The sequence below is a fragment of the Sorex fumeus genome, unplaced genomic scaffold (assembly GCF_029834395.1).
Source record: "Sorex fumeus unplaced genomic scaffold, SorFum_2.1 ptg000061l, whole genome shotgun sequence".
Taxonomy (NCBI): domain Eukaryota; kingdom Metazoa; phylum Chordata; class Mammalia; order Eulipotyphla; family Soricidae; genus Sorex; species Sorex fumeus.
Window position 1 is genome coordinate 20,216,537 of NW_026606118.1, and position 24,281 is coordinate 20,240,817.

At 40.9% G+C, this 24,281-nt stretch overlaps 1 protein-coding gene across 5 annotated transcripts in view; it reads right to left on the reverse strand.

Annotated features, from left to right (window-relative positions):
• UTRN (utrophin) overlaps positions 1–24,281 on the reverse strand; it is a 610,322-nt gene that overhangs the window by 72,570 nt on the left and 513,471 nt on the right. For all 5 annotated transcript variants that reach the window (XM_056126431.1, XM_056126429.1, XM_056126433.1 and 2 more), the window contains 3 exons: positions 15,939–16,000; positions 13,390–13,464; positions 4,581–4,782 (listed from right to left, as the gene is read on the reverse strand). In XM_056126431.1, the coding sequence (XP_055982406.1) occupies positions 4,581–4,782; positions 13,390–13,464; positions 15,939–16,000 (339 nt within the window). The remainder of the gene's footprint in view (positions 1–4,580; positions 4,783–13,389; positions 13,465–15,938; positions 16,001–24,281) is intronic.

Here is a 24,281-nt window from a genome sequence, read left to right on the forward strand (position 1 = left end):
AAGGCAAATGCCCTACCCAATGTACTATCACTCCAGCCCCTGTTATGTGTATATCATTTTGGGTCACACCTGGTGGAACTTGGGTCTTATGCCTGTTATGCCTGGCAGGCTTTGGGCACAAAAGCTGTGCCAAGAACTGAACCAGGATCAGCTACATGTAAGGCAAGTGTGTACCCAACTATATAGCTGGCCCTCAGGGTATATTTTAATCATTGTTTTAATGTAGTCTAAAAGAATATATAGCCTAAGAAATTTTACATACAACACATGAACAGGAATAACAAATGAAGACAACTGAAAATGACAACTGCAAAGCTAAAAGAATATCAATTTTATAAATAATAGTCATGAAAATCTATCCGCTAAAATTCAAGAGTCAAAATGATAGCTATATCTGTGGAATATGCATATGATAAAGCACGGAAGTTGTATAATTATGCATTTCAAGGCATATGTAAGAAAACTGGAAAATTATACACTGAGAACATATAACTACCTGAATACTTAAAAACTTATGCTCTTCTCTGATTTTGATCTGTGTCAATGATTTTTTTTTATAAATTTACCATCAAATTATAAGTCAATCTTAAGCAGGTGTATAATCTTTACTTTGGTAAGTATAAAATTATAATTAAACATAAAGTTAACTAATCAGCACTTGGAAATTCAAACTATGTGAATGACAATTTTAATTTAACTTGAGCAGAAGAAATTTTCTTTTTAAAGGAGTATAGTTTTTATTCCATCATTTATCAAAAAATTACTGAGTCATTTCTCATCTTTGAAATTTATTATATCCTAAAGCTAATCAACAGTCCACAAAAAATATTAATTGCTACCTTTGTTATTTGAAATTAGTCAATTTAGTTTTTTTCAATAATGTTAATGACATTTGATGTACAAGTACAGCAAATATCACATACTGAAAATATCAACATTAAGACTATACATAAAACAAAATTTAGTAAACTAAAACAAAATGTAGTAATTCATGCTATTCAGAAAACAAATTTAAAACTTAGTTTTATTTTCACAATTATAATATTGTGCGCTGGCTGCGCACAAGGCAAATGCCCTACCCGCTATGCTATCGCTCCAGCCCTGCATATAAGCAACATTCAGAATATTTATAAAATAACTAATACTTAAATTTTAAAAAGAAAATAGATAACCTCAACAATAATCTTAAATTAATATACCCAATACAGTTTCCTAACTTTTAAACTGTGCTACAAACAGTATTTCTGCTTTGTAGTTTGAGGTATTTTCTAGTTGTCATATAAAAAACAAAGTATGCTTTCCGTCCACCACAAATCAGCAGCTCTCATTCTTTGAATACAGAAAACAGATCTGGACAAGATAACAAAAGGCTATGGGAAAGGCTGATAAATAAAACATGGTTTAGGATAAAGCAATTTCTTGAAAAAGATTTAAAAGGTACACATTGAACAATGACAGTGACCTCTAGTCTACGGGGAGAACACAGAGCAAACATCATCAGAAAGATTATTGAATATGCCAATCACCCAATTCACTGCATCATCAACAGTTATAAAGAGTTTTGTGTTTGTTGGTTTTTGGGGCTACACCATACTCACTCAAGGAGTTAATCCTGGCTTTGCTCTCAGAAATTACATGGGATGCTGAGCACTGCACTGGGGACAGCTGTGTGCAAGGCCATTCCCTACTGGCTGTACTGTCTCTTTAGCCTCTTTATACAGGTCTAATGTGGACAGGAGTTGGGGGCGTTTGAAGGTGTCTAGAGAAATAGGGACTTAAGGGTCTTGCCTCTTGAGCAGCCAGTGCTGGTTTGAATCCCTGGTATCGCATCTGGTTCTATGAGCACTGTTAGGAGTGATTCTTGAGCACAGAGCCAGGAATAAATTCTGAGCATCACGATCTGTCATGAACTTTCCGCACCACACAAAAGAATGTGATAAATACACTATTTGATGCATTATAAGGACACATAGAAAAGTTTAAGGAACTTTGTAACTGAATGGTCACTAAATAATGTCAATTAGTCAAAGTAGTAATTAGCTACACAACATTTGGTAGCGAAGGTTAGGTCCAGGTATCAGACAATGAAGTCATGATATAGCCAAACTGTCCCAATGAGAGAAAAGTAAATATTCACAGAAAACATCTGGGTGAAGGGACAGAGGGAAGGGAATGAACACTCGGAAAGTGACTAATTCAGACTAACTGGATGATAAAACTGGACTAGGCGACAGAGGAATTTCTATAAATATCAAAACTTAAAAATAAAAAAAAGCCAATGGAATTTACTAATAAGTTACATAATCCAGTATTTAGATATTTGGTTTCCTGAACAATTTACATAAGTAACTCGTGAAATAAGTTTTACTTTATAAAATTATATCTATCTTGAACAATGGCAAAAAAAACTGCAGAAAATTAGTTAATATTTAATAAAGGGACAATTTTTTTCCTTTTAAAAAAAAGTGAAGTGAATAGTTAGTTAAGGTAACATGGTAACAGTAGTCTTTTTGGTTCTGGATTGTTCGGTTTGGAGGACACTCTCAGCTATGGTCAGGGATCACTCTTGGTGGGTCTCAGGGACTTCTGTGGTGCCAGGGATCAAATGTGGGCTAGATGTATGCAAAGGAAGAGCCTATACTTTATACTATCTCTCCGCTGCCTACAATTGTACTCTGGACACACACTCTCTCTCTCCAGCCCTATCTCTCTTTCTCTCTCTTTGTGCGTGCGTGTGTGTGTGTGTGTTATCTTTGAGCAACACCCAGCAATACACAGGGACTACTCCTAGCTCAGTTCTTGGTACTTGATCAATCCCTAGAAGTGCTCAGGGGACCAGAGGAAGAGACGGGGATCAAACAGAGAATGGCCTCACACAAGCAAGGGATTTATGTCTGTACTCTATCTCCAGTCCAAGAATATCTAAGCCAAATATTGCAAACTACTGCTTGAACCAGAATTTAACTATTCTTGATTCCATTAAATTTAGAAGGAAGGTTTGTCAAATTTACTAATGCTACATGTGTCTTTTAATGGTTTAAAAACATGAAGATCAATTTGATAATGTGTAATTGCTCAGTCATATTTTATCCTGAGAGGACAAAGGTTTTCTTAAAAATAAAATGAATTCAAAGATATCAAGCAAGTGATGGTAAATCCCATATTCATTATGGTAACTGAGATCCATTCTTCAGTGAGTTCATCTTAAGAGTCCTCAAATCTTAAGAGTCCTATTTGATTGTTAAAAGGGGACTTGTCTGTATTATGCTGAAAAATGAAAGATTTTTCTAATCAAAAGAAGCAGAAAAATTTTAATTAAATCTTCTCTAAAGCCATTGTCATCATTTACTTGTACAGAATCAATCAGCTGCTAGACGTGTGCACATTTTTGAACTACCATTTATCTTCTTTCTCTCTAGATGAAATAAAAGGCTGATAAACAAAAATTTTCATATGGCTAATTAATAGAAAATAAATTTTAGCGTCTAAGAGAAGAACAACAGTTCAACTTTTCTTATTTCATCTTTGCATACTTTAACCCCCTACCAGAAGAATGAATAATTCCTAATGTTTTAGAAATGTCAGCCCACAGCAGGTATCTCTAGAATTGATTACTTCAAAAATGCATCTTCACATTCCAAAAAGTCAAAGTAATGGAAAAATGAGTCTCATGGAAGCTCAGTTTGCTTCTGATGTAACAATGAGTCCTTAATTAATTACAGATATTAGTCTTATAACATAAATTATTTAAACACCATATAACACATAATCACCACTGCAATAAATAACACTAATATGAAATGACAAATTAAATCCCTTTTATTGCCATTCAAATTGCTCTTAGGCTCTCATACAAAAATTGCAGAGTGGATTATTATGAGAAGGCCTAGCAGCTTAATTTATAATGTTACAGAAAAAATATTGTCTTTCAAAAAAGCATTATGAAAGAGGAAAAAGTTTGATTTATTTGAATTATTCATACTATTTTCCTAGCATGGAAATAAAAAAATAACTATATATTTAACATTTTTATAAATCAGAGCAAAATCTTAGAATATTACATGAAAATCTTTTTTTGTTGTTATTCTGTGTTTAAGATCTCAGTATGAGAGTTATCTGTATCTGGTGACCATTAAATAAATTTTTCCAATCAAAAAGGTACCCTTGAAGGTACTTAAAATTTTTGACATTTTTAAACTAGAGAGATAGTACAAGGGTTATGGTACTTGCCTCACACACAGCTGACCCTGGTTAGATCCCTGGCAACACATATGGTCTTCTGAATATTGTTGGAAGTGACCCCTGAGCACAGAGTCAGGCATATCTCCTGAGAACCACCAGGTGTGGTCCTGTGTGCTCTAACTCCCCAAAATTACATTCTGGTTTTGGAGCCACACCTGGAAATACTTGGGGGTTAATCTGGCTCTGCACTCAGGAATTACCCCTGGAGGACCATTTGGGATGCCATGGATTAAAATGGGGTTGGCCACGTTTAAGGCAAACGCCCGCCGAGCTGTACTATGGCTCTGCCCCCAAATATAAATGATTATATTTTAATGGGAATAAATACGAAAACTTACGTATCGTAGACGTTGAGCAACCAGTTGAGACACATGTCCACACAGAGCGGAACATTGACCAGGTCCTTATGCATCTGTTCCAGGCCATCATAGGTTGTTGTCAGACAGTTGATGACATCAGGAACGCTAAGAAGCTGATCGTTTTGGTTCAGTTTGTGCTGCTTGAAAACTTCATTTGTGGTGCTCAACTCTAAAAGATCCACTAATTGGGGAAGAAAAAGGGAGTATGAGTAGTCAACACAGTACGTAACATCGAAGTAAAAACATCCCTTCTCTCAAGTATTCAGCCTGATTTTTTGATTTAAGAATCTCTACTTTCCAGCTAATTTCAGCTTTTGAAGAAACACAAAGTATTTCTATTCTAGCCTTTTCCTTTGTCCACATTCTGTGTTTTTGAACCTGAATTTTCCACCTTTCAATGTGATCTCATTTCCTGATCTTCGAAATATTGATTTTTTTTTACCATACTTTTCTGGTTTTCCTCTTTGTGGGCTCTTTCTGCTTTTAAAACAGAGAGGCACAAATCTTTACCCCTACTTCAAATGGTAGACCATCCCAAATGCATCATTTTCCTCCTCTTAAATTCAGATAGCAGTCTTCTCCCTCACCTCCTATTCATCCTTTATATCATTGCCAAGCAAATAATTCTTAGCCAGCTTCTCAACATGTACATTGGGAAATAATAATATAATGTAATGTTACAATAATATAATAGAATAATAACATAATATAATGTTCACCAAGTATGAGTAGTAATGGGTTCTGTGGAAAATATTTCTGCACTGTCTAGCAAATCAAACCTGGTCTATGTAGCCCTTTCAAATTGGACCGAACCTAGCTTGATGTCATAGCATACAGGCAAATTGTAGATTGGAATAAGAGGTGTTCATAAAACAAGGCCTGCATCCACGGGCCTACATGTAGGAGTGTCCAGATTCTTACATGCACAGTGGACACATATCGATAAGGTGGAACCCTGTTCTCAAAGATGAGGAGGAGAAGCATGCTGATCACATTTCTAAAAGGAGTGAAAATTCCCTAAAAGAACAGTACAAATATCTCTGAGAACTACTTCTATTTGAGAAGTGCAGTGAGAAAAGGCTCCTTCTGAAGGCAAATTTGAAATGGACCATAGGGAAGAGCTAATATACAAGAAATCCATGTAGCACAAGAAGAGTATTTCAGAACAGAACTACTGACAGGGAGGTAAAGAGACAAGGAAGGCTATGAGGAGGCCTCGGCCAACAGTTTGGGGTAGTGGGGAGGGTGGGTGCCCCGAAGTCTCCGAACTCAAAGCCCTGCTGAAGACCCTCTACGTCCAGAGATAGAATTCAGCCAAACTAGAAATAATAAAGGTAAAGGTAAAGGCCCTCCCGTTGATCGTCGATTTGCTCGAGCGGGCCCAGTAACGCCTCCATTGGAGACTTTGTTGTTACTGTGTCTGGCATATCGAACACTCTCGGTAGCTTGCCGGGCTCTCCGAGAAGGGCGGAGGAATCGAACTCGGGTCGGCCATGTTGGCCGCTTGTAAGGCAAACGCCCTACCCGCTGTGCTATTGAAAATATATAATGATATTTTTAAAAAAATAGGAACATTGGTGGTAGAATGGGTACTGGTGGAGGGACAGATACTCAACAATTGTATGACTGAAATGGAATCACAAAAGTGTGTTAAGTCTATAATTGTACCTTATGGTGGTCATTAAAAATAAATAACTTAAATAATAGACTAGAAGGGCTTCAAAACAAAACAAAACAGTTCTCAGTCATTCACTGAAAACAAGAACCATTACAGATTTTCAGATTACTGTACACATTCACATTTGTTGACAACGATAACTTGTCTAAATCTAAGCATAAGGGTTCAGAAAATTGTGGGACCCACAAGAATTTAAGGTCCATTTATGGAAATGAGTGCTTCATACTTTATTTTGGGGGGGAGAGGACACACCCAGTGGTGCTTAGGGCTTCTGAACTGGAGAAACATTAAAAAATAAATATCCACGGAACTTATTATAATATGTAGCCCTAATATGTCATTATATATCATATATAACTATAATACATAAATACAAGGGCTAGAGAGGCAGCAGAGCAGGTAGGATGTTTGCCTTGCATGTGGCTGACTCAGGTTCGATTTCTCCGCCCCTCTCGGAGAGCCTGGCAAGCTATCGAGAATATCTCGCCTGCATGGCAAAGCCTGGCAAGCTACCTGTGACATATTCGATATGCTAAAAACAGTAACAAGAAGTCTCACAATTTGTTGTGAGACATTACTGGTGCCCACTTGAGCAAATCGATAAGCAATGGGAGGACAGTGCTAAAGGACAGACAATGCTACATAAATACAAATAATTTCTCTTGCCTGATGCAAAATTATTTTCCAAAAAATATGATGGCATGTTTTAAGTTAAATAAAATGAATTTGTATTTATTTATCATGACATAACAATTATTTTTTAATATTTGACTGTGTCTACTTTAGCTAGCTGCTCATGTGACTCTGACCTAGTACACAATCATTTTTCAAGCGTGCACCATGGACAAAAACTGCCTTCAAATGATACTTGCAAACAAATTCTTTCTAAAACAACTCAACAGGAAAAACATTTAAAAAGGAGAGACACAATATAAAATACAGAAGCCTGAAAAATGGGTCAATTTATATCCATCAGACATAAGGAAGATACATCACTGATAAAATTTCAGATAGTAACAGAAATAACTTGTATAATTTTCACATGAGTTACTGATGTGTCAGTAAAAGAGTAAGTACCGTCTAGAATTAACATTGTCATTTTTACCCTACTTCATGGCACAGACCATTCCTTCCAATGATAAACTTCCAGAGGGCAGACAGAAAATTCAAATTCTTCACAGTGTCTGGCAAAGGGAAGTACTTAATAGCGACAGCAGTTACATTCCACACAGACACAATTTCACACAGATACAAAGAAGCATATTCAAATACTGCCAGATTGCTCTGCATCCCAACACTAATTATGCCAGCAACACAGCATCCCTATTGTCTGCCCCCACATGGCATAAAATGACAATAGACCAAATTCCAAAGACTATTTCCTGGATCAGGGTGTCCTTGCATTTCTTCCAGGGGAGGGCAAAATCCCCTCTGTATTATACTTTGTAGCTGTGATAGCAATTTGCTTTATCACAAGACCATCATGTCTTCAATTTTTAGCGATTTACTCTGACACTCTGCCTTAATGCCAAAGCCAAGCATACATCTTTCTTAAGTGCCACATTTAGGTGCCTTTAAAGAACTGACTACACCGAACGCCAGAACATTATGATTTTCTACTTCTGATGGGAGAAAAATGACAGCTCAGTCACATGAAAAGGGAAAGAAACAGTAGAAACATTTTCGAACAAAATTTCGTACGTTTTCCTTTATTCCCACATGAGGCACTGAAGTGATGAAAAGGAAATAGGTCATCAGTTTCCTATTCTAAAGAAATACACAGTGCTCAGCACCTAGGACGTCTGGGCTCATCTCTGGTGCTCACCTGATTGAATGGGACCATTCCCTCTTAGAACGTTCCACAGCTCCTCTTTCCCAGAGCCCTCAGAAAGACACCTGCCTTTTTACTCTCGCAGCCTTGGGGCTCTCTCTTTCATCACTTTGGTTATTCTTCTCATTGGAAGACGCCACTGTTTCGAACCCTATGCTCCTTTCTGAAGACTGACTTAACTTTCCTGCTGCTCTGCTCTCAACTGAGCTCTTTTGAGAATCTCACCTTAACTTGTTCCAAACAAAGTTCTGTCCTTGTCATATAACGAAATATATAAGAACATTATTATCCTTCTATAGTCCAGCCTTCTGCAAATCACGAGGTCTCCTCAGTCTCCTTCTTCCTTCTGGAATTTTTCAGCTACCAAATTCCCCAGCTCTCAGTTCGGCCTCCTTATAAATCCATATCCTGTTCTTCCCTTGTTCCACTGGCTGGATTGGCATTCATCCTCTTTCACACAATTTACTTGTCCCCTGTTCCCTAGGTCCTTATGTGTCTTACACATGGCCTGTATCATACAGCTGTTTCTGGCCCCGCTTTTAGGCTCCCACCAAGCAGAAAACAGTTCCATAGAACTTCACTCTAAAAGACATTATCTACGTGGCTGGACAGATGGTGCAGTGGGTAAGGTGTTGCCTTATACCCAGTTGATGAGGGTTCGATCCCTGACATCTGATATGAGCTACTGACTATCACCAGAAGGGATACCTGTGCAGAGTCAGGACTAAACTCTGAGCACCACTGAGGGAGGCTCAAAACCCAATAAATAAATAAATAAAGACATTATCTATGTATTATCAATAGTATTTCTTGAGCTTATAGAACAAAAACCTAAAGGGGTCACGGAAAAAAAAGCCTTTAATTGGAACACGGCTCATTTTAAAGTTTCTGACTACTGGACATGCAGTTCGGAAGCCTTTCCATTGACATCCTACGAAGCTGTGGGTCAGCGCATTGTGTGTTGTTGTCCAGCAACTCAGAAGGCCAGGTGGGTAGAGTGTGCTGTGCTGATTGGGCGTCCCATTAAGTCTGGCATCAATCTGGCTACATTCAGGCAACAAGAGATCACTGGGTGGCCTAAGGAGGAATAAAAATTTGGCCTACACTAACTTGCAAGTGAATGTATTTGTGTCTTGGATTCTCAGAGGGCAACTCTCTTTCATCTTAGGCTGGGGTCAAGGACAATCTGCTTCCTATTCAAGGAGCCGTGACATGCTCTTCATGATGATGGACATTTTATCTCTTCTGAGAGAACTTCCCTTTTGTGTCTATCACCTAAAGGTTTCATGCTAGAACATGGGGCCAGAGAGTTAGTACAGGAGTTAAGGTGTGAGCCTCATATGCAGCAGGCCCTGGTTCAATCCCCAGCATCAGATGGTATTCAGAACCAGGAGTGAACCCAGGGAAGAGCCAGTGGTAGGTCGTGAGCACCACTGAGTATGGCCCAACCCTTCCATCTTCACCCTCAAAAAACCAACTGTGTAAAAACATATATATGATCTCCTGTCATAATACAGATAATGACCAAAATAACACAAAATGGGCTGGAACAATAGTACAGCAGATAGGGTACTTGTCTTGCATGCGGCCAACCCAGATTTGATTCTCAGAGCCAGAGGTCCCCAAATACAGAGCCAGGAGTAAAACTTGAACATCACTTGTGTGGCAAAAAACACAAAACAAAACAAAACAAAAACAAAACAAAACAAAAACAAAAAACACTCAAAACCGAAATGAAAAGCACCCTCAATAGTAAGTACATATATTCATTAAGTACAGCTAAAAATAGAAAATGAAAGCTTTGACAACCTTAATTACATCCTCTGTACAATCACAAGGGAAATCCCTGGCCTTTATCTTTCAGTTTTAGCAGTGTATATATTTACTTAGTCAATAATGCATTCAGTTCTATAGAGTTTTGAACTACATATGAGTTGAATCAAATACCCACCACTTAATTTTTTGCATTCAAAGGTATAGTGCTAAGATTCAAGCACATGGGTGCTGATTACCAGTCCTTTTAGTTTTTTTGTTTGTTTTTGTTTTGTTTTTTGGGTCACACCCGGCGATGCTCAGGGGTTACTCCTGGCTTTGCACTCAGGAATCAGTCCTGGCGTTGCTCGGGGGACCATATGGGATGCTGGGAATCGAACCTGGGTCGGCCGTGTGCAAGGCAAACGCCCTACCCACTGTGCTATTGCTCCAGCCCCCAGTCCTTTTAGTTTTGTTACTGTATTATATCAACTTGTAAATGTGCCAAATTTCAACAAATTTTACTGTCAAAAGAAAAGCTATAAATCTTATTACATATATTTTTCTGGTGTACCCCTGTCATTCCAAAGTCAAATCCTTCCATCTCTGAGCCTGAAACTATGGGAAGCCTGAAGAAGAGAAACCAACACACAAGAAGACCAGTCCCTCTCCTGAAAGCTTAGAAAAAAATGACACATGTCCTAGAAAGACTGAGTTGATGAAGTGGAATAATATGGGAGATCTACATTTTTTAACTAATCCCAAAACAGATGACAGTTCAACTGGGAAGAATAGAAGGAAGAATATTGGCCACGGGAACAACTAAGGCTAAGACTTCCCATCTGGTCCATCCACCTGAACTGCTAAGAGAACAGTTTGCAGGACAAACTCACAGAGACTGATGGACCAAGCACATACCATTCTGCCCCGAGGACCATAATTATCTACTGGAAGCTGGGAGCTGTGCCCGTGTGTAAAATGTCCCTTCTGAACCCAAACTTCTTGAGCATGGGAACCTAGTTTCTTGACTGGAACCAGCCTTGGAGCCCAGTCAATGAGGCAATCAGTAGACATTATCCCGTCCCTTAAGACAGATATGCTGGACAGGGATTTACACAAAAGGAGAAACCATTCCCCAACCCCAAGCAGGATCCATCACCCGACAGAATGTGCAGTGTAAGAAACAGACTTTCCAGGTGATCATAAAAGGGAGGCACTTCAATCAAAATTGGAGGCAGATGGGATTCACTCATAAATGTTTCCAAACCCAGTTCATTTCTAAGACTATTGGGGGAGGAACAAAGGATTAACACTCCTTGGCTGAGCAGTGATCAGGGCATTTCAAGTAAACAGGAAAGAAGGGAGAGGCAGAGAGGCAGGAGCAAGTAATCCTGAACAGATGTGTTCCCACAAGTTGGGCAAAGACACTCCTTCTAGAGGACTGGGGAGGCAGAAAAAAAAGGAGTGGTCAAGTGTCTCTAAGGATATCCCTTATGGGCACCCTGGCATATCCTGCCACTTACTCCAAAAGTGAAGGAGGTCCTTCTTGTCTGCCCCTCTCAGGGTTGAAGGAATGAGCTGAGGAAGTATTCTGAGTCAACACAGCCAAGAGAAGGAAGCACCAAACATATGCATAGGTTTCAGCAGCCAAAGCATTGCCGAGAACACTAAATGGTTTCCCGTCCACGGGGGTTTTGTGGCTGACTCCTTTGTCCTCATTTTAGAACTCATGGGGCCTGAGAAGACCTTCCAGATCTGGTAGCTGGACACTGGACACACAGATGGGTCTTTTTCAAAACTGCTGTCCCCTGGCCTTACATTTGTGTTCCTAAATCACTTCCTCTTTCCTTTTGGCTCTGCCAGCACAGCACCAACCAGAGGGTGCGGGCTCAATTGTTTTAGCACTGGAAATTCTGCTAATGTCGCCACTGGCCAATCAGCTCCAGGGCCCTGAAGACGATGCCAGGTAAGGTTCTCTGCTCCTCCACTGCCTCACCTGAAGGGGTTTGCAGCACGGGTGATTTCTCTTCCACACAGAGCTTAGCTTGGTCTTATTCTAGAGCTGTGCCTTGCTCCATTTTCTCGAATGATTCTATGCTTCTCTTTCCTTAACCCTCTTCAGTCATCAAAGTCATGGCTAATTTTTTTACTGAGTTTTAAAGAGCAGATTTTTCACCTGAATCTGTCATTTTGCCAAGGGTACATTTAAAGCCTCACTGTGTCTGAGAACTGTTAACAAAAGAGGGGAAACAAGAGTACTTGGAATTATTTAAATTACCCTGTCTTAAATAGGCGAATGTCACTTTCCAAGTTAATAATCTGACAGGCCTAAATATTTTCTAAGAAGCCTCAACAGAGAAGCTTCAATGGCTGGGCCGAGGAGCTGGCTCAAAGGGCTGAGGACAAGCTTTGGCTGTGGAGGTGGGCACTGCATGGTCCCCGGAAAGTGACCCCTCAGCACCACTGAGTGGGGAACTGCCCCGAATGACTGTTAATAAAGGAGTAGATTGGGATATTTGGATCATAGAGTTTTATTTATTTATTTATTGGCAAAAACTCGTGCTCAGGGTCCTTGTAGTTCCTAGAAGTGAACCGAGTGCTCCCAAATGTGAAACTTGTGCTCCAGACCGTTAAGCTACCTCACCACTCTCAAGTGTGTGTGTGTGTGTGTGTATGTGTTGTGTGTGTGTGTGTGTGAAGGGAGATAATCACAGTAAAATGATCAGCATAGAATGCCACTCTGAACATTTCTGTAGGAAAAGTTCATATGAATAATGCCAAATATCTCAAGACATTCTAAATCATACAGAAAGCCTTTTATCTAAATTTTAAGTTGCTGGTTCACATTTGGTTACAAACGAGACTCTATAGTGTTTATTATATGATAGTATCAAGTCACACTGTTTGGAACCCTACACTTCTACCTGGACAAAAAGTATTAGGAAATGAAGATTTTGTACTTTGATGCCTTGTTATCCTCCTTTCAAATCTGGTGGCAGCATAGGTAAGGTAAAAAGGTAAAAGACCCTCCCGTTGATCATCGATTTGCTCGAGCGGGCCCAGTAACGTCTCCATTGGAGACTTTGTTGTTACTGTGTCTGGCATATCGAATACGTCACGGGGAGCTTGCCAGGCCCTGCCGTGCTGGCGAGATACTCTCGGTAGCTTGCCGGGCTCTCCGAGAGGGGCGGAGGAATTGAACTCGGGTCGGCCATGTTGGCCGCGTGCAAGGCAAACGCCCTACCCGCTGTGCTAACGCTCCAGTTTTGAAAAAGCCTTTGATGTTACTCTTGTATTCTGGTTAGTTTGGGGCTCCCGCTGAGACTGGCGTATATTCATTTGTTAAACTACTGCAGGCAGGCAAAAGGGGGCAAACGGCAGCACATTTGGAGAAACACAGCCAACTCCTTGAATGAGGTATATGGAAATCAGATGAACTTCACAAACACTTGGCCCTTCATTTATCTTTGTCTTCACAAAACAAAACAGACACTTCAAAAAGTGATGAATTTGATCGAGTAACTCACAACATAATGCTTTCTGCAGTCTTCGGATTTTGATGGCTGTACGGTAGGCCGAGAAACGCACGTTGTTCAGGTCAGCTGCAATGCAAAAGACAACACATGGCATTTAACGTCTATTCAGTGGCAAGCACTGATCTGCTTCCTCTAGCTGAGGGCCAGTATCCAGTCCGACTGCATAAAGAAGTCTTCGAAGTGCCCCCAGCATTTATTTAAGAAAATAATGAAGTGTTCATTAGCCTCATGGGGAGATGCATTCCAAAGAAGTCTTCATTAGCCTCATGCTAGACAGAATATTTCAAGAGAGGAAAAGGAGGGAATTGGGGAGGGAGGGGTGTGGAAAGCCGCCAGTTAACTTTCCATGCTTAATAGATGCACTTCAGTAGGCTGAGGGCCCTGCTCACTCTCTGTGGCTAACAGGAATTCCCTCTAGGGCATCTCTCTCTCCCAAGGACAACTCCGGACCTATCCACCAGGATATCACCTCCTCCTAAAGCCAGCCTCAGGGCTAGGTTCCTTTCGTCCTGATTTGTGTGTTGTTTCTGCTCTTTAACATATCTGACTAAAAGTTTTCTATACCCAATAGTCGAACTTCTTTTGGGGCGGGGAACACCTGAAGGTGGTCAGGGGCTACTACTTGTTCAGTGCTGGAGTCACTTGTTGACAACACTTGGGGGAACTGAACTGGAGTCAGATTTTTTTTTCTTTTTGGGTCATACCTGGTGATGCTCAGAGGTTATTCCTGGCTCTGCACTCAGGAATTACTCTTGGTGGTGCTCGGGGGACCATATGGAATGCTGGTGATCGAACCCGGGTTAGCCGCATGCAAGGCAAACGCCCTAGCCGCTGTGCTATCGCTTCAGCCCCTTCAGATTCTTGCGAGTAACAGTAAAATGGCCATCACATAATACCGCTCAGAGGACTTTTCTGGAGGAAAAGTTCATTGAATAATGCCAAATATTTTAAGTTGGATTTGCGGTCAGGCCCCAGATTAGAGACTAGCAGAGCGAGAAGAGAAGATTCAAGTCATCCAAATTTTCCTCCTTCTCATTTGATAAGCCGGCATATTTTTCCCTGCTTGTTCTCCCTCACTGACCTAACTGTAAGCTCAAGCAGACGCCCCATGTTTAATAGAGACAAATGCGGTGGCTGTTTTGTTGATTCAGAAATAGACAGAAGCATACCAGAGGGCTGATAGCCGCCTGAAGCAGCATCTTTACTCCCCAAACCACTGGAGTAGACTAAAGGAAGGATGGAAATCTAGAACACTTTCCCCCCAAAATCCACAAAATAGGAGCTTCATTTTACATGCTTTCTTGCATGTTCATGTTAAAATAAATAAAATCAAACAGACTTCTTTGTTTGTTTGGGGTCCACACCCAGCTGAGCTTAGAGTTTACTTCTGGCTCTGCACTCGGGGATCATTCTTGGCAGGACTCAGGGCACCATCCATATGCAATGCCAGGAACTGAAACCAGGTCAGCCACGTACAAGGCAAAAGCCATACCTGCTGGACTATCACTTTGTCTCTTAAAATGAATTTAACTTTTTATGCTGAGACAAAAAAAAATTAGTGAAGTTAATAAAATTCATATTAAATTAAGTGGCCTGATTTTATTTTGTCTCAGTGGTCATAAAAAAAAGCTAAATTCATTCTAAGATGAACATACAGAATTAAAAGTTAGCAAGTTTAGGGCTTGAGAGATAGTCCAGGAAATATAACACTTGCTTTGCACTTGATTGACCCTTGTTCAAATTCTAGCATTAGATATAGTCCTTGAGTACCGTAAAGAGTGAATCTTGGAGCAAGAACGATAGCACAGCAGGTAGGGCATTTGCCTTGTACCTAGCTGACCCTGGTTCGATTCCCAGCATCCCATATGGTCCCCTGAGCACTGCCAGGAGTACTTCTGATTGCATGAGCCAGGAGTAACCCCTGTGTATTGCCTGGTGTAACTCAAAAGCAAAAAAAAAAAAAAAAAAAAAAAAGAGTGAAACTTAAGGGGCCAGAGTGAAAGCACAGGGGTGGGGCATTAGCTTTGGACGTGATTGACCCGGTTTTAATCTGCAGCACCCCATATGATCCCCTGAGCACCAATAGGAGTAATTCCTGAGTGCAGAACCAGGAGTAACCCCTGAGCATTGGCCAGTGTGACCCCTCCTAAAATAAAATGAACATTAAACGTAGAGCCCTTAGCACTGCCAGGTATGGTCCTAAAACAGCACATTTAAGGCAGAGAATTAGAGGTTATTCAATAGCAGTTTTTACACAAAACTGATGGTTAAGATGATTCAACATGATGGAAGAAAATCACCTTCTAATAGCATTCATCCTTTTAAAAATCAACCTTTTATGACTGAGGCTACTTCAAACCACGCATTCTCCTAAGAAGAAAACAAAAGGTGTTTGCTTTGCCCTTAGAAATACAACTCCTTTTATGTATCAAATAAATGATCCTTTTAACACACCATGTACAAAAAAAATGTTTTCCATGTAAAAATATCATAGTTCTCAGCTGTTCAGGTGAATTTACTACCATTAATGAGACACTTACCAAGAGACTGAAAGAGTTCAGTCATTTTTGGATGATCCCAGCAAGTTGTCTGTGTTTGATGGCTGAGGATGAAAAAGTAACACACTTAATAAAGGGAATTACACAAATAATATTATGTCATCAAAAATCATAATTTTTAGAATTTTTATTCCATTTTTAAACACTCAAATTATCTTCAGCATCGATCAAACACCTGACATTCAACTATGATCATATTTAAAAATATCAATAATACACTTTTTTTTGATCTTCTACATAGTAAAAATATAAATAAATAATCCTGCTTTCAAAAAAACACATTGTAGCATATCAGCACTGTCTTTGCATTGTTTTATCGATTTGCTCTACCAGGCACCAGTAATGCCTCCATTGTGAGACTTGTTGTAATTGTTTTTGGTATATCGAATACACCACTGGGAGCTTGCGAGGCTCCACCATGCAGGTGGGATACTCTCGGTAGCTTGCTGAGCTCTCTGAGAAGGATGGAGGAATCGAACTCGGGTCAACCGTGTGCAAGGCAAACACCCTACCCACTGTACTATCACTCCAGACCTTCAAGTCCTTCAAAAAACAATGAATACAAATTAAAATTGGATATAAAGTGTGTCTTTCATGGGCCCTGGGGCCTTAGGGTTGACATGGCCAGATGAACATGAGCCCCAGAGTAAATTTATTTGGGTTCAGCCAATGTAGATTCCCACTCACAACAAATGCTTGAAAAAGAGAAGTCCTATGAGGAGTTTAGAAGTCCCATTCATATTTCAAAAAAAGAGGGAAACAAAGATTTTAATGCAAAATAACTTTTCCACACAATGCACTGAACACACAGAACCTGAGTTCCTCCCATTTGCTTGGTGGATGACTCCCTCACCTCAAGTCCCAAAACCCTGCAGTTGGTATATTAAAGGGAAAACATCTCAGATTCCCCAAATGCAGGAAAAAGTCTTCTCACAGCCTCCTCTATCAGGCTGCAAACAGCGACTTCTGGGAAATGAAGTGCTCTGAGACAGAAAGATTCAAGACTGTGAGGATGCCATCTGCCCAGCAACACCTGCTGAGCAAACGATCACCAGCATTCTTATCTTTTTTTCTCTTTTCTTAAAGAAACCTATTGGTTTTCCTCATAGAAAACTTCTCCCTCCTTGATCCTTTCCTCTGCTAAGTCAAAAAGTGTGAAATTCTAAACACCTTTCTGAAAGAACTTCTCACTACTGGCACATTCCAAGTCTCCTGCATCCACTGGGGATGCCTTTCCCTTACCATTCTGACTCCATGTCCTTCCCTCTCTGCTTGCCCCAGTGAATACTGTTTTATTGTTGTTGGCATCAGTTAGTTTTTCTGAGAATTCAAATTCTCTTGTAAATTCTAAAATTAATTAACAACTAGAAATCTAATTAGAAATTATGTCGGAAACTACGATGAGGGTGATGCAGATGAGCGGAGTGCTTAAATGGGGTGTCTTCTGTGTGTGATAGGGAAGGAAGAGGGGCTAAACAGTGCAAAGGGGTCAGTGGACACTCAAAGGACAGTAAAAATACTGTCCCTTATCTAGGTCAGTAAAGAGTAATAACATTTAATCGCACTCAAAAGACTCCATGGATGACACTCAGTGCTTTCAAAACTGTTTAGTAAGCTAAGTGAAATGGCACAGTATACGAGACTGATTTAAAATATTCGGGCAATCAAATTTAAGAGAAATTATTTTTCTTTATGTAATATATAAGGAAGTGGGGCTAGTTACTCGGAAAGATCATAACCACTGCTGTATGTACACAGGTATTAGAAAACCCAAGTAACTCATAAATTGCTTTTGAAATTGCATTTGAAAATGGTTTCAATGGGATGGTAGAGGGAATCAATTGGACGGCAGCGGATGAACATTAGTCCTTTGGTGATGGAACGATAACATGTCAAAGGAAATTTATAAAATCAAATGTCACCTCAGTTTACAAAGATGTCCTCAGAATTCTAACCTCAATGGAAATATTTTGCCTATAATGCAAAGGTGTATTGCAAGAGGAGTTGGTATGAGTGTCTGACCCAGGACACTGATCTTATTTTCCAACTGATAAACCCTTTTACTGTTCAAATTGCTCCAAAGACTACCTGGTCCACAATTTGACAGACATTTAGAATCTCAGACCATTGCCCTCTCTACTATATCAGTCTTAACCTTAGCAAACTTTTAGTTGATTAATCGAACATACATGGTTTTTAAGGCACATTCATCAGGGTGGGGATGTAGTCGGGTGGTAAGGCACATCACTCATATATGGATGGCACCAAGTTCAATTGTACTTGAACAAGAAGCAGCAAATAACAGCAAAATCTCATCAAAAAGCCTCCCCAATGCATGACTGGAAACTAAAAATCATTAAAAAAAACACATCTCCATATTTTGCTAAAAATCTTTCTCTTACTTTCAATGGAAACTAGAATAAAGCTCTGCTATAATTACACTGTTACTCACATAAACTCATCAGAGTGCCCAGTTCTAGCCTACCAAGATTCAGTCAATTTCTTACCCTCTCTTGAGTAATTGCATCCCCATGGCAACATGACTGTCTGGAAACAGACATAGACATCTTTCAGAGCGACTAAAGCAAGGTTCAAGAAATAAGCTATGAGTGAAGACAGAGCCAACAGTTTCTCTAGAATCAAAGTACTCCCCACTTCCACCCCCCAAAAAATAAACAAGCCCATGGACCAATGAGTGGGACCTAGCACTAAGCAGTCAGACAAGGGCCTGAGAATCACTGAGAACACCCACTTGCTAATGGCTCTTTTTTAGTGAAACCACTTCGAGGAGCTCAGAGAACACACACATTTGGCAAACAGATGGAGAGAGGGAGCCGGCATCTCCCTTTGTGAATTCAATACCAGTTGATTCATTAGGCAGAACTGCCAACGCTGAAAATAAACACAGCCTCTGGTTACAAAAGTATAACTGCAGCTTACCAAACAACAGTGCAAAAAAAAAAAAGAAAAGAAAAAATAAAAAGTAGCAGACATCGGCTGTTGAAGTTTCCTTCTTTTTTTTTATCAAGTTGGGAAAGGTTTTAAAGCAAAATCCACAATCAACCCCAAGGCTCAAAGTATTTGAACAGCTGCAGAGTACTCAGCTTCCACCAGCCAAACCGTTTTTCAGTCCTTCCAGAGCAGCAAAACAGAGTAACAGTAGCTTCCTCCCCACCCCCGACAACCAGGGGGGAGAAAAAAAACACACAATGGATTAGTCAACCTCAACTATGAAAGATGAGTAGGAGTAAATATTTTTCTGCTCGATAGACTATAAAACAAAAGTCTGATTGTTACTAAATAGACTCATTCTAAAGGAACAAGACATAGGACTCTGTCCAAGAATAAAATACAAAAATCTAATAAAGCAGTAATTAGCAGTTGAGCCCCATATCAAACAAAAGTCAGATTATGTGATATAAGGAGGGGATCCATCCATGCTAATTTTGCTTGTTTAGGGAAAATTATGCCTGCAATGTGGGCATAAATTTCATGGGTGTCCTGTGAAGCCTGAATTGTCTTTGAGCTATTTCAAGCTCTGTAAACTGAAGAAAACTAATAGTAATGCAAATGATTTTTTGTCCACAGAAATGCAAATTGTGCCCACTGGAATGTAATCAATTATTGTCCTGTGGATAATGACCGATTTGTCAGCTTTGTATCTATTGGCAAGTCTATTTTAGCATCCATTATCTGACTATAAAGATGGGTACTTTGCATTTTCCTTAGAGCCAGTTATAATGCCTTACCTGCTCTCTTTATCTAGTTAGTGGGCTAAATAATATCTTTGATCAAGACATGCCCATTTTATATTTGTAAGTAAGTTAGTTTTTAGCTTTTTTGTTGTGTTTCCTTACATCTTCCCTTTTGTGTGTGTAGGTGTGAGGGTTTGTGAGGGAGAACCACACCCAGCTATGCCTAGGGCTGACTCCTCACTTTGCACTCAGGGATGACATCTGGCGGGGCTCAGCGGACCATGTGGGGTGCCAGAGACTGAACTCAGGTTGACAGTGACTTCCCAGCACCCACCCACCGCCATTTTTATTTTTAATAGCTATTTAATTGGTTTGTGAAGTACACAAAGTGCTGCTGATTTCATATATATATATATATATGTATATATATGTATATGTACTGCAATATATGATACCACAGCACTATGAGCTGATGCCTCTGTGGAAATATAATTTGTGTGTGTATAAGCAGGGGGAGGGGTGTTGATGTGGTAGTGAGAACATTTAAGATCAAGTCCCTTAGCAAACTTGAGTCCATAACACAGCACTGCTGCCTATAAACACAATGCTTGGCATTAGAGTTACATTAACCATTGTTTTTTAAAAATCCTTCAACAGCTGGGCTAGTCTCAGCTTCTACCTATGTCCAGTATAATGATGCAAAGTTTTTCTTTACTTGTTTTGAAAGAATCCATATTAGGGCATCAAATTTTTGTGTACTTTAGCTAACTTGCAACATTGCTTTCTGTAAAACTGCTTGGCTGCTTTGCACCTGGGGGAGAGGGGACTTGCAAAGTGAACAGGGCATAACTTCTTTCTACAAGATTCAGGTGTATTTACTGTCCCTGAAATGTATTGTCTCAGTAAAGCACCCTGCAGATTTGGGTAAAGGCTAACTCAGGATGCTGGTGGTTGGGGGAAATTGCCCTTTCCTGGAATGTATTGTCTCACTAAAGCACCCTGCAGACTTGGGTAACACAAAACGAGGATGGTCAAGGGAGATTACCTAAGGCTTAATGATTCCAGCTATAACCTTGCTTGTGCTGACAATCGATGTACGTAAATGCTGATCTTTGAATCTATAGGCTAAGGAGTGAGGTACTTTTAAATGGATTGGTTAAGAAAGTATATGTTGTTACAAATCTATTGGCTATGAAATGCGCGGGCTTTGCTGTAACGGCCAGTGAAGGCCTATATAAGATCCCCTTTGAAGAAGTTCGGGGCTCTCAGCCACTGCCCGTTTTTGGGGTATGCTGCGGAGCCCCAGCATGCTGGTCTAAATAAACCCCGTTTTTACTCCTGCAGGAATTGTGTCTATCTGGTCTCTCCGCGCCTCCCAGGGTCAGGGAACTCCCGATCCCAACATTTGGAGGTCCCACCGAGATCACCGAGGACCCTGCCCCAGGGACGCAGGATTGAGCCGCGGGGTAAGTTAAGGCGCCTCTTTCTCTCTCTTTGTTTCTCCGGTACCGTTTTACTCTAGTTACCGATCGGTGACACAAGCACAGTGGTGTGCAAGCACAGTGACAGTGGTGTGCAGCACACTGTTGTGTGTGCGAGCCTTGTGTCTGACAGACGTGTCGGGAATAGACACGGGCCGCAGCCCTGGGGGACGCCCCGGAGGTGGATGAGGGCCAGGGACGCCTGGAGGCCTCTTTTGTGGTAGCCTCGGAGAGGCTACATCTGGTGTGTCAATCGGCCGCTCTATTACTTCTCTATTCTTCTTTCCTCTCCAAAAGGCCTTGCGCTTGCGTCATTCTTTTTTGTAGGTTGGATCACGCTCGTCCTTTTTCTCTACCGAGACACCGTCTTTGGAACCATGGGACAATCTCCGTCCACTCCTCTCACTCACTCTCTCCCACTGGTCAGAGGTCTGCTCTCGTGCTCAGAATCCTTTTCTGATTGTTAAAAAGCCTAAATGGCAGACCTTTTGCTCTGCAGGATGGCCGACGTTCCAGATTGGTTGGCCCCCCCCCCGAGGGATCGTTCCACTCGCCGCTTATCTTCCAGGTCAAGGGAGTCATCTACCAGCCTGCTCCCCGGGGGTACCCGGACCAGGAGCCTTAGGCAGGAGTGCCAGGCCGGGGGGAGAAGGGGCCCCCACTTACTCTGCTCCTCCTCTGCCCCTGAACCCCGAACTCTCTATTGCCACTCCCGGGCCAGCACTGGCCTTTCCCTACTTCTGATCTCTTCACTTGGAAGAACTAAACCCTCTGGAGGTGAAAAATCATGTGCATGCCCTTTGGGCATATTTGGGAGTCCCAGGGTGACTGGTGAGTGTGGTGCACACCCGTGTGAAAGAGTGGACCGGTCCGAGCGAGTGCCTAAGTGTGATCTGTGCGTGTATCCATAGTGTGTGTATTTATTATCTTTCTCCTAATTCTGTTTATTAAGATTGTTTAATACGGGTCAGAATTGATCACTTCTCTGAGATCCACAGGAAAGCTCAGGATCTGGGCTTGATGATCAAGAAAGGTAAATTTGACACTTATTGTTCATCAGAATGACCTTCCTTCGGTGTGGATTGGCCCCCACGAGGTTCCTTCTCTCCAAACCTTGTGGCTCAGATAAAGGAGGTAATCTGTGGAAGATCTGCTGTGAAGTTCTCCTCCAGGCAAGCATCTGAATAGTCTCTGCAAAGAGGCACCCCTCCTTTGTCTGTCTTGCGTCACCATCCACTATTGGGGGGATGGGAGGAAAGCCCACTAGTGAGAAGATTCTGGGAAACTAAGGCAGATCAATTTACAGGCAGAAAATCCTTTTCCCCACCCAGTCTCAGCTAGAGGTCAATTCAAATGCTAATGAAGGCAGTCCAGATGTAAGGCAGAAAGAAAAAAAAAGGGGGTAAAAGGCAGGTAAGAAGCCTAAGAAAAGCAGCAAGCCAGCAAAAGCAGGGAAGATGTAGCAAGCTGAGAGAAGGCAGAACTGTTTTTTTTTTTTAAGGAGCAGAGTTTTTAAGACCACAGCACTAACTTCGGCTCAGGCACACAGCTGTGGGTCTGCCCAAAGCCAGGCCCACCCAGGTGGAGATGAGCCTCTGAATAAAGGCCAATTTAAGGGAGGTTAGAGTCCCCTTAGGAGAGGCAAAAGTGATAGACCTGGAGAAAAGTTTTGCCAAGGAACCATTCCTTTTCATAGATTCTTGCTTGCAATTAGGAAATCATCTGAGGAGCTTCTAACTAGGTAGTTTTAGATAAGGAGATCTTATTGACCTCTGTAACACCATGTGGCCTGAGTATATTGGGGAAAGATAGCCAGTGAATGGCAGTTTGCATTACCAGATCATTTTGCAGTCAGATCTTTGCAGGTAACAAAAGAAATAGGAGAGTATCAAAGCAGAGGAGGCAGGAAAATGCGAGATCTTATGATTAACTGTTTGACATCAGAAACAAAGAAGCCTATCCCCATGTCTGATAGGAAGGTACTAGTTCCCTGCCTCAGAATTAGCCTTGGCGAAAATATGGTAACATCTTTGTCATAGTTTATTTTGCCGGCTTATATCAACAAAAGCGCTTTCTTGACCCATTTTTAACAAGTGGGAGACTGACTAGTTAGGCTGGGAAATGAGGAGCAGAGTTCCCAATCAGCCGCCCTGGGAGCTGTCCCTTCCTTTCTCAGTCCATCAGTTTCTCCCTGCCATTTTTTTGAAGGGTCAGATTGATCGATCAACTACAGATATGTGCACATGTACGTGTGGTGTTTTCGTCAGTTCACTGTCTGTCTGTCTGTGTCCGTCTGTCTGTGTCTGACTGTCTGTCTGTCTGTGTGTCTGTGTGGAACACTTGAGTGTTGGAACCAGGCTGAAATCAGAAGTAGAAATTTTAGAGAAGTTAGTGACATGCAACCCAGTGATTTAAGAAATGCAGTTGTTTTAGGAACCTGTTAGACAAGGGTTAATCCTTATCAGAAGGTTGAGCCTACAGAGAAAGCAGAATTCTCAATCTAAATTTCTTGTTAGAAGAACATTGATTATATTATTAACAGTTGAAATCCTTTTTGAACTTAAGAATCTTGTACTGTCTAGAAGAGCTATGGAACTAGAGCCTGAAACTAAAGTGAAATAAGAGTTCAGAGAAAGCAAGAACTTGTCTTACAAGCCTCAGCTAACTTTTATGAAAAATCTGTAAGAGGCAGTTTCCCTTTTCTCACAGAACCTAGCAGGTCTTAGATACGGAGATCTCAGGTGCTAGCCAGGCCTGATCTTTGGGTTGCAGATTCCCAGCTCTAGGCAGGCTAGTCTTTGGTACGAGAGTGGAGAGAGGATTGGAATAAACTGCAACTAAGATCAAGCAGCCTGGCCATAAGGTTTCCTTCCTTTTTCCTGCCCATCTCCATTTACCTCCCTGGAGTGGGGGAAACTACAGAATACTGGCGGTGGGAAAGATAGATTGTTGCCATCCTTTTTGTGCTCACACAACAATTCAAATATTTTCTTATGCTGATATCAAAGTTTGGTTAAAAAAAAAAATCCAAAGGGCTTTTTCTGTGTCTGAAAGCATGTTTGTATTTCTGTGGAATTGTTAAAAAGTATCTGGTGTAGAAAGCTCATGATTTTAAATAATTAAGGTACAAGAACTATTGAAATTAAGCC